The sequence below is a fragment of the Dipodomys ordii genome, unplaced genomic scaffold, assembly GCF_000151885.1.
Source record: "Dipodomys ordii isolate 6190 unplaced genomic scaffold, Dord_2.0 Scaffold16, whole genome shotgun sequence".
Taxonomy (NCBI): domain Eukaryota; kingdom Metazoa; phylum Chordata; class Mammalia; order Rodentia; family Heteromyidae; genus Dipodomys; species Dipodomys ordii.
The window spans coordinates 3,996,852-4,006,474 of record NW_012267232.1 but is presented as its reverse complement, the minus strand read 5'-3'; the positions used below and the strand labels follow the sequence as shown (position 1 = coordinate 4,006,474).

General features: G+C 38.4%; 1 protein-coding gene across 1 annotated transcript in view; it reads left to right on the top strand.

Annotated features, from left to right (window-relative positions):
* Styx (serine/threonine/tyrosine interacting protein) overlaps positions 1 to 9,623 on the top strand; it is a 46,686-nt gene that overhangs the window by 26,345 nt on the left and 10,718 nt on the right. Inside the window, exons 7-9 of the mRNA XM_013012304.1 lie at positions 2,309 to 2,348; positions 2,424 to 2,474; positions 4,309 to 4,381. Of these exons, the coding sequence (XP_012867758.1) occupies positions 2,309 to 2,348; positions 2,424 to 2,474; positions 4,309 to 4,381 (164 nt within the window). The remainder of the gene's footprint in view (positions 1 to 2,308; positions 2,349 to 2,423; positions 2,475 to 4,308; positions 4,382 to 9,623) is intronic.

Below are 9,623 nucleotides of genomic sequence, written 5' to 3'. Positions count from 1 at the left end.
TTAGGTGATACGACAAAACTAACAGGACTTAAGAAACAAAGAACTCCCACTCATCTGGTTGAACCACTACTAAATATCCCCATGCTGCTGATCACATGTACGGTGTACAACATGTGTACACCAATACATGTTATAGACTGTGATAGACAATTTGCTCCAGGAAAGTTAGAATGAACTTGTGACTTTAAATGAGCATCATTATTCCACAATACTGTGAAATTCGGGAGATTATGTAATCATTTAATCACAATCAAAAAAAAAAAGAACCTGGGAAAGGTAGGGAGGGAAAGGATGGTAGGGGAAAACAATGGAGGGGGTAACAATGCTCAATAGGAAGTGTACTCATTACCTTACTCATGTAACTGTAACCCTCTGTATAGTATCTTGACAATAAAAAAAAAAAGGCCCTTGTTTCCATATCTTTGGAGTTCATTCCAGCATGTATATTATTTTATATACATATGAAGAGTCATTTGGGTATTGTACCTTTGTGATTCTCTCTTAAGACTTTAGATCTATTGTCTGCATATCAGAGAGAACATGTGCCATTCATCTCTCTAATCTTTGCTTACCTCATTTTTTTTGTGTGTGTGTGTGGTTTTTTTTGGTCCTGTCGTGGGCTTGAACTCTGGGCCTGGGTGCTGTCCCTCAGTTCTTCAGCTCAAGGCTAGCGCTCTACCACTTGAGCCACAGCGCCACTTCCGGCTTTTTTTCTTTTTGCTTATGTGGTGCTGAGGAATTGAACCTAGGGCCTCAGGCATGCAAGGCAAGCGCTCTACCACTGAGCTACCTTCCCAGCCCCTTACCTCATTGGTTCTAGTTCCATCTATTTCCCTGCAAATGACATTATTTTGCTCTTTCTAATGGCTTGTAAAATTACATTGTATATACATTCCACATTTTTTGGATCTACTCATCTATTGTAGTGTTCTGGGTTGTTTCCAGATTTTGGCTATGGTGAATAGTGCAGCAATGAACATGGATGAGCAGATGCCCTTATCATATCTTGGTTCATGCTGATCAGGGTAGATATCTAGGAGTAGTATGGGTGGGTTTTAGGGAAGGGGAAGGTCTGTGTTTAAGTGTGTGTGTGTGTGTGTGTGTGTGTTGTGGGACTTGAACTAAGGGCCAGAAGGTCTGTGTTTAAGTGTGTGTGTGTGTGTGTGTGTGTGTGTGTGTGTGTGTGTGTGTGTGTGTGTGTGTGTTGTGGGACTTGAACTAAGGGCCAGAGTGCTGTCTCTGAGTGCTCAAGGCTAGCACTGAACCACAGCGACACTTCTGGCTTTTGAGTGGTTAATTGGAGATAAGAGTCTCATGGGGACTTTTCTGCCCAGGCTGACTTCAAACTGTGATCCTCAGATCCCTGTATCTAGGATTATAGGTGTGAGCCATCAACACCAGGCTTTGTGAATACATTTTATGTCATTTTCTTGCCTTATTGTTCTGACTAAGAATTGCAGAACTATATTGAAGAGGAGTGAGTGAACATCCTTACCTTGTTCCTGATTTTAGAGGAAATGGTTTTAGTTTTTTAAGTAATGTTCCTTCTATTCCTAATTTCTCCAGAGCTTTTAACATGAATGGATGTTGTGTTTTGTCAAAGGCTTTTTCTGCATCTATTGGGATGATCATGTGGTTCTTGTCCTTGGCTCTATTAATGTGGTGAATTATATTTATTGATTTGCATATGTTAAACCAGCCTTACATCTGTGGGATGAAGCCTACTTAGTCATAATGTATTATTTTTGTTTGTTTCTGGATTCTGTTGCCTAATACTTTATTGAAGAGCTTTTCATCTGTGTTCATTAGAGAAATTGGTCTGTAGTTCTCTTTTTTTGTTGGATCCTTACCAGGTTTTGACATGAGTGTGATATTGGTTTCATAGAATGAATTTGGAATTGCTCCTTCTGTTTCTGTTTCACAGACAAGCTTGAGGAGTATTGCTATTAGTTCATTTTTAAAAGTCTTACAGAATTCAATTGTATAAATTATGTCTTATAGTAACTTTTTAAGTTGATGTTTATCCTATATGCTGTATATGGACATTGTAAGTTAAAGTAGACTATACTCAAATTTGTGTTTTCCAAACTTTCTGTTTCATTTGGATATACTCTTTAAATTGCTCCCTAGAGTAAATTTTAAACTCTCTGTAAAAAATTTTTCAAAAGTCTAGGATGTATAAAATCAAACATTTGAAAATTATTAAATGGCATGTATATGATTTACTATGGTTGATAAGTGATAATCAGTATGTTTCAGTTGCTAACTCATGTGTTTGTCTCTGAGAATAAGTATTTGTTTTTTACAGGTAAAGTTCTTGTTCATGGAAATGCAGGGATCTCCAGAAGGTAAGAAGTTAAAGATGGTATTTGTTTCCTTCAAATTAATGAGTGCATTTTCTAAATTTTTTGTCTTGTCTTCAGTGCTGCCTTTGTTATTGCATACATTATGGAAACATTTGGAATGAAGTACAGGTAAGAAAGTACACTCAAACCTAACCACAGTTTAGATTGCCATGCAAACCTTACAGAAATGGGAGTTAATATTCCTTGTTACTTTATATAGACATACTTCATTAGATAAGTCCTTACATCCCATGGTTAATCTCTTAACCTAATTTATCTTCCTATTGTAGATTTTTTTTTTAGGCTAATTTATTTTGTGCTTTCTTAAACTAGTGTTAAGTGTTGGTATTTTAAGAAGCCAAGGTAGTGTATAGGTGAAATAACCCATAGAAAATTACTTATTTGTTACTAGGGAACTGGTTAGTCTCAGTTTTAAAATTCTTGGACATAAATAATGTTAACTTTGTTTTAAGTCTCATTTTATCAAGTCTTTAACTCCCATTTCCTGAATGAGAAGCAGGAAATGGTTTTCTCTCTGCCCTTACCTTGCTCTTGAGCCATCTAGCTTGAGCATGCTGTTTTTTTTTAACAGTGTACTGTCTATACCTCTCTATGGAATGCCTTGCTTTGCCACTTTAAAAATAAAAATAGGGCTGGGAAGGTGGCTCAGTGGTAGAGCGCTTGCCTTGCATGCATGAGGCCCTGGGTTCGATTCCTCAGCACCACATAAGCAAAAAGAAAAAAGCCGGAAGTGGCGCTGTGGCTCAAGTAGTAGAGCACTAGCCTTGAGCTGAAGAGCTGAGGTACAGTGCCCAGGCCCAGAGTTCAGGCCCCACGACCAGACCCCAAAAAAAATAAAGAAAAATAAATAAATAAAAGTCTAATATATGCTGAATATGGTAGTAGTACATATCTTTAATCCCAGCACTCCGGAGGCTGAGGATTTTTTAGTTTTAAGGAATCCTGTCATCTAACAAATAGAAAAGTTGACTTTTTTCTTTTTTCTTTTTTTGGTCGGTCATGGGGCTTGAACTCTGGGCTTGGGCACTGTCCCTGCACTCTTCAGCTCAAGGCAAGCGCTCTACTGCTTGAGCCACTTCTAAAAGTTGACTTTAAAATATCAATTAAAGGAATTAATTAAATATGTTTTAATTAAAGAGATTTTATATGCACAGAAGTATTTTGCAATATATATACTGATAAATTCCATATATGTGTATATGTACAAGTTGCATATACATATGTACACACATATACGTATATTCATATATGTGTGTACATGCAAATTTTACATGTATATTTTTCTAACATTCTCTATTAAGAATCTTGTCAGTGATACTAATAGTGAAAGTAACCTTTGATTCTCTTGTGCTGGGTACTCTTTCTCTAACTAAATGGTAGTACTTTGGGCATGTACTGTATGATGGTATGCTATATGCACAAAGTGATTTTACATTCATTATCTTCCATCTTCACTGTAGTTCTCCAAAATAAGAGAAAAAAAATAAAGTTTAGAGAAATTGGCCAAATTCCCTTTGTACACACAGTTGGGATTACAACATGCAGAGTGATTACAATATTTATTTATTTATTTATTTTGGGTCCGGTGGTGGGACCTGAACTCTGGGCCTGGGCACTGTCCCTCAGCTCTTCAGCTCAAGGCTAGCACTCTACCACTTGAGCCACAGTGCCACTTCCGGCTTTTTTCTTATGTGGTGCTGAGGAATCGAACCCAGGGCCTCGAGCATGCAAGGCAAGTGCTCTACCACTGAGCCACCTTCCCAGCCCCAGGGATTACAATATTTAATCTGTCCCTTTATGTAGGTTTAAACTCAATGATTGTTTACCTACTTTAGGATAAATTTTTAGGTAACTTCCTACTTTAAATAAATTCTGGAAAACTTTTTGAAATTGAAATCTTTTGAAATAATTTGTAATAAGAATTTCATACTTTTTTTTCCAGAGATGCTTTTGCTTATGTCCAAGAAAGAAGATTTTGTATTAATCCTAATGCTGGATTTGTCCATCAACTTCAGGTAATTTAACTTTTTTTCCATTTTCTCTTTAAGGCAATCAAAATTGTAAGATAGTCCAGGCACAGGTGGCTTATGCCTGTAATCCTGCCTACTCAGGAGGCTGAGGTCTGAGGATCAAGGTTGAAAGCTATTCCAGGCAGGAAAGTCCATCAGACTTATCTGCAATTAACTACCAGAAAACCGGAAGTGGCTCTGTGGCTCAAAGTGGTAGATTGCTGGCCTTGAGAAAAAGAGCTCAGAGACAGTGCACAAGCCTTGAGTTCAAGCCCACGGCAGGCAAAAAAAAAAGTAAGATAGTTAAAATCTTTTGTCCACATAGCTTAGTATATAATTTACTCTGTAAGAACTTAATGTTTAAAAATATTAATTTGATGATTTAAGCTTATATCTCTTTAATATATTTTTTAAGTTGCTGTTACCAAGAAAAGGGAGTAGTGAAGTACAACCTTCTTAACTAATTTTGTTTTAGATGCATTTCCAAACATGTTCTATGCTTGAGTTTTGCTATTTTGGCCAGTTTTAACATCATTTCTTTAACAGTATATTTATCCCATTGATAATTATTTCTTATTTATTTGCATCCTTTTTAAAAATCCTCAATATAGAGTAGAGGTTTTTTTCTTCTTCTTGTATACTTATTTTTTACAGTGTGGGAGCTGAATCCAAAGCCTCACATATGACAGACAGGCATTGTTGCATTGAGCTACATCCCAGCTAGATGTAGCTTTAAGTAGTATTAGCCCATGGAAAATTATTTTATATTACCTCCTATATTTCTCATAATTGTGTTTCTACATTTTTATATTTAGATGTCAGTTAAAATATTTGCATTTTAGTCTAATTTATATTCTCTAGTTGCTCATTCTTAATTCTCATTCAGCTCCCTAAAGTTGGTTCTCGATCCCTACTTAAAAGAATTTCTGTACAGGCTGGGCGCTGGTGGCTCACGCCTGTAATCCGAGCTACTCAGGAGGCTGAGATCTGAGGATCGGGGTTCAAAGCCAGCCTGGGCAGGAAAGTCCGTGAGACTCTTATCTCCAATAAACCACTAGAAAACTGAAAGTGGTGCTGTGGCTCTAGTGGAAGAGCACTCTCCTTCAGCTGAAGAACGCAGAGACAGCGCCCAAACCCAGAGTTCAAGCCCAGGACTGACAAAAAAAAAAAAGAATTTCTGTACATTATATCGTTTACAAATCCATGCATATATTTTTCTATTGCCCCTTTATTTGAAGGACAGTTGGCTAGATAAAAGCTTTCAGTATTTTCTCCTTTGTAGCTTTGCATGTCTACCTGATACATTCTATAGAATGCTGTTCCAGAGAACTCTGATGGCAGACTAATTTATAAATTTTTCCTCCATAAAAAACTTGATTAGTCAGGCATTGGTGACTCATGCCTGTAATCCTGGCTACTCAGGAGGCTGAGGTCTGAGGATTGTAGTTCAAAGCCAGCCTGGGCAGGAAACTCCATGAGACTCTTATCTCTAATAAACCACTCAGAAAACTGGAAGTAGAGCTGTGGCTCTAGTGGTAGAGAGCTCGCCTTGAGCTGAAGAGCTGAGGGATAGCGCCCAGGTCCAGAATTCAAGCCCCAGGACCGACAGAAAAAAAGAAAGAAAAAACTTGATTATTACAGGGAGAGTGATGTTTAGATGTATATCAAGATATCTTAGGAATGTAGGTCAGTGATAGAGTATTTGCTTATCAAGGGCATAGGTTCAAATCCCCCACACTGTCAAAAAATATATTGATGATTACTCAGAAGTTGTTTTTGCTGTGGTAGTGGTTTTGAATCTTCGTATGACTTGTTCCTTGCAGATTGTAGGCTTTCCTTATTTCAGAGAAAGTTTCTTCTATTATGTATTTGGATTTTTATTTTTATTTTTGGTTTTTGCATTGTACTTCACTTGATCTTTCTCCTCAGGCCTGTAATTTTTTTTTCTTTTTCATATATCTGATTTTCTCTTTATTCTCAACTTGGTTCTTTTCATTTTTTATGCTCAAATTTTCTGTCTTCTATATCCCATGCTGTGTTTACTTACTTGTTTCTTGAGATGAGAACTTGATGTGTTGCACAGGGTGTTAGGTTTTTAAAAAGAGGTAGCCGAGTAAGAACCTGCACGTGGTATTCAGGTAAGGGGCAGGTTTATTCAGTAGACCTGCTGGGACCAGGCAAGGTTGGCACTCCACGTGGCCGGGAAAGGCCTGGGAATGAGAGAGAGCTGGGAAGAGAGGAGAGAGAGAGAGGAAAGAGCTAGAAAAGAGCAGAGAGAGAGGTAAGAACAGCAAGAGAAAGTCTGGGAATGACAGAGAGCTGGGAAAGAGAGGAAAGAGCTAGAAAAGAGCAGAGAGGTAAGAACAGCAAGAGAAAGTCTGGGAATGACAGAGAGCTGGGAAAGAGAGGAAAGAGCTAGAAAAGAGCAGAGAGAGCAGAGAGGAACAGAGAGAGCAAGTCTGGGCCTGGGCTAGGCCTTATCTAGGGTATGGGCGGAGAAAGGTGTGGCCACATCAAATTCAGATGTGACCTCAGCGGATGCAGATGTGACCTCTTCCAGGTGTCCCACTTGCCTAGGTAATGTAGGTACTGGGTGGAGACTTTGCTGCGAGGAGGGTGGAGTCTGCTAGCCATCCAGGAGCTGACCTAACACAGGGTGCCCTCCAACTCCCTGACTCAGTCTGCTTCTTTCTCCCAAGTAGCTAGAACTGCAGGCATGCCCTACTCCCTATATTTGAAATACTAACTTGGGACCATTCTAAATACAGGTACAGAATGAAACGGACAAAAGTCCCTGACCTCTTGGTGTTAAATACTGACAAACAAAAAAATATTAAGTAATATGTTCAAGAAAGAAAGGAGGATGGGACAAGAAGTTTTTATTTCTTTGGTTGTGAGGCTTGAATTCAGGGTCTAGGTGCTGTCCTTGAGCTCTTTTACTCAAGGCTAGTGCTCTACCACTTTGAATCACAGTGCCACTTCTGGTTTTCTGGTGGTTAATTGGAGATAAGTGTCTCATAGACTTTGCTGCCTGGGTTGGCTTTGAACCGCAATCCTCAGATCTCAGCCTCTTTTGAATAGCTAGAATTATAGGCGTAAGCAACTGGCACCTGGCAAGAATTATTTTTTTTATTGTGAATATACTGTACAAAGGGGTTACAATTACATGGGCAAGATAGTGAGTACATTTCTTATCAAGCATTGTAGCCTCTGCTTCCCCTTCCCATCTCATCCTACCCCACCCAGCCCTCCTCCCCTCCCCCACAAAGTTGTAAAGTTCGTTTTTGACATAATGACTTGTACATCTCATTTTTGCAATGGGTCCACCTGTATCCCTATTTAAACGATTTGTTTTTTCCCTTCCCCTCCACAAATTTTACCAACATCAAATACAATGAAAGCAGGGGTTATACCGTGAGGGAGGGACATACAAAGCAAGAACTATTATTATTTTTTAAGTGTACTAGAGGGGCTTGAACTTAGATTCTCACACTTGCTTAGCTTGGTTACCCTTAATCATGGCTAGTGCTATACTGCTTGAGCTACATCTCCAGCCTAGCTTTTTGCTGGCTAATTGGAGGAGTGTCACACTTTTCTGCTGGGGCTGACATCAAACTGATCCTCTAGAGATCTTAGCTTTCTCAGTATCTCCTATTATAAATGTGAGCCACTGGTACTCTGCAAGAATTAAAAATTTTAAAGGGTAATAAGTAAAGCCTTACTGAGAAAGTGGTATCTAAACAAAGAAAAAATCATGTACAGATTGAGCAAGAAGGTTTCTAGATGAAGGTCATACCTGGTGGCAGTATTTAGCCACCTGGTGTGAGTGAGGGCTTTCAGTTCATATCTCCAATTCACTGGGAGAAAAAGGGGGTAGTGATTTCTGTGTGATTTCTTGACAAAATTCTTAGGTAAATAGGGAGGATAAGCATAATTGCAGACTGTTCAAGGAAAAATGGGGAAAAGAATCTTAACCACATACACTTTGTTTGCCTTCAAGGAGAAAACATAAAAGAGTGACTGGTGAGTTAGGGTTTTGATTTCTAAGATAGGAGAAACTATTAACATCTGTATGCTGATTGGGATAATCCAGGGCAAAGGGAAAAATAAATATTTTGCTAGAATTGTTGGGTATGGTCTTTTTTTTGTTTTCCATTTCATTGTTGGGCTCAAACATCTGTTGTCATATCTCTTCCTAGGAGTCCTTGTATCTCTTTTTGAACGCATTTTTAGAAATGCCACTTTCCAAAGTCAACTTGGGCTGTCACAGGAAAATAAGACAGGTTTTATCTCATAGTATCTGAGGCCAAGAAATCCAAAATCAAATGTGCTGGTTAAAATTGCTCATATAATTCTCATGTATAACCAAATGTAGGAATTAATAAGTTAGCTTTTACTCTTTTTTTTTTTTTTGCCAGTCTTGGCTACCACTCTACCACTTGAACCACAGTGCCACTCTCACTTTTTCATGTGGTACTGAACCGAACCTAGAGCTTCATGCATGCAAGGCAAGCACTGTACCACTAAGCCACCTTCCAAACCATAGCCTTTAATTTTAACTGACCAAGATCAGGTAATTGTTAACAATTAACTTCTCTGCTTAAAATAGCTGTGGAAGCAAGCATCTTCTGTGTAGAGGTGAGTATGGAGACAGTGCCTCATTATGTATTCCAAGCTGTCCTAGGACACACAATTCCAGCCTCTCAAGCACCTGAGTATTGAGATTACAGATGATACCACAATGCCAGACCAAAATTACTATGAAATATAGTACACATATAGGAAATGAATAAAATACAAATAAGCACTTGTAGCCATTTCTAAGTCAAGAAATTATTCACCTGTACTTCAGAAGCCTCTTAATGGCCTTTCCATGTACAACTCCCTTTTTCCCTTTAAAGATATCTACTATCTTGACCTATTTTGTTAATCAGTTCCTTATTTTTCTCTTCCCCCTGTTCAGAAGTATTGATGTCTGCTAGGTTCCTCAAATGTCCTTGTTTTCATAAAGGGCAGAGGAGCAGAAATGCCTTTAACTCTTCTGGATAAAGGGATTATTGTTATTCTCCTAGGGCAAGAGTCAGTGTTTCTGAGGAGCTAGAAAAAAAACATATACTTAGATATATTAAAAGACTTAATGATTTTTTTTTTATTGTAAAGATACTATACAGAGGGTTACAGTTACATGAGTGAGGTAATGAGTACACTTCCTCTTGAACATTGTTAGCCCCTCCATTGTTTTCCCCCT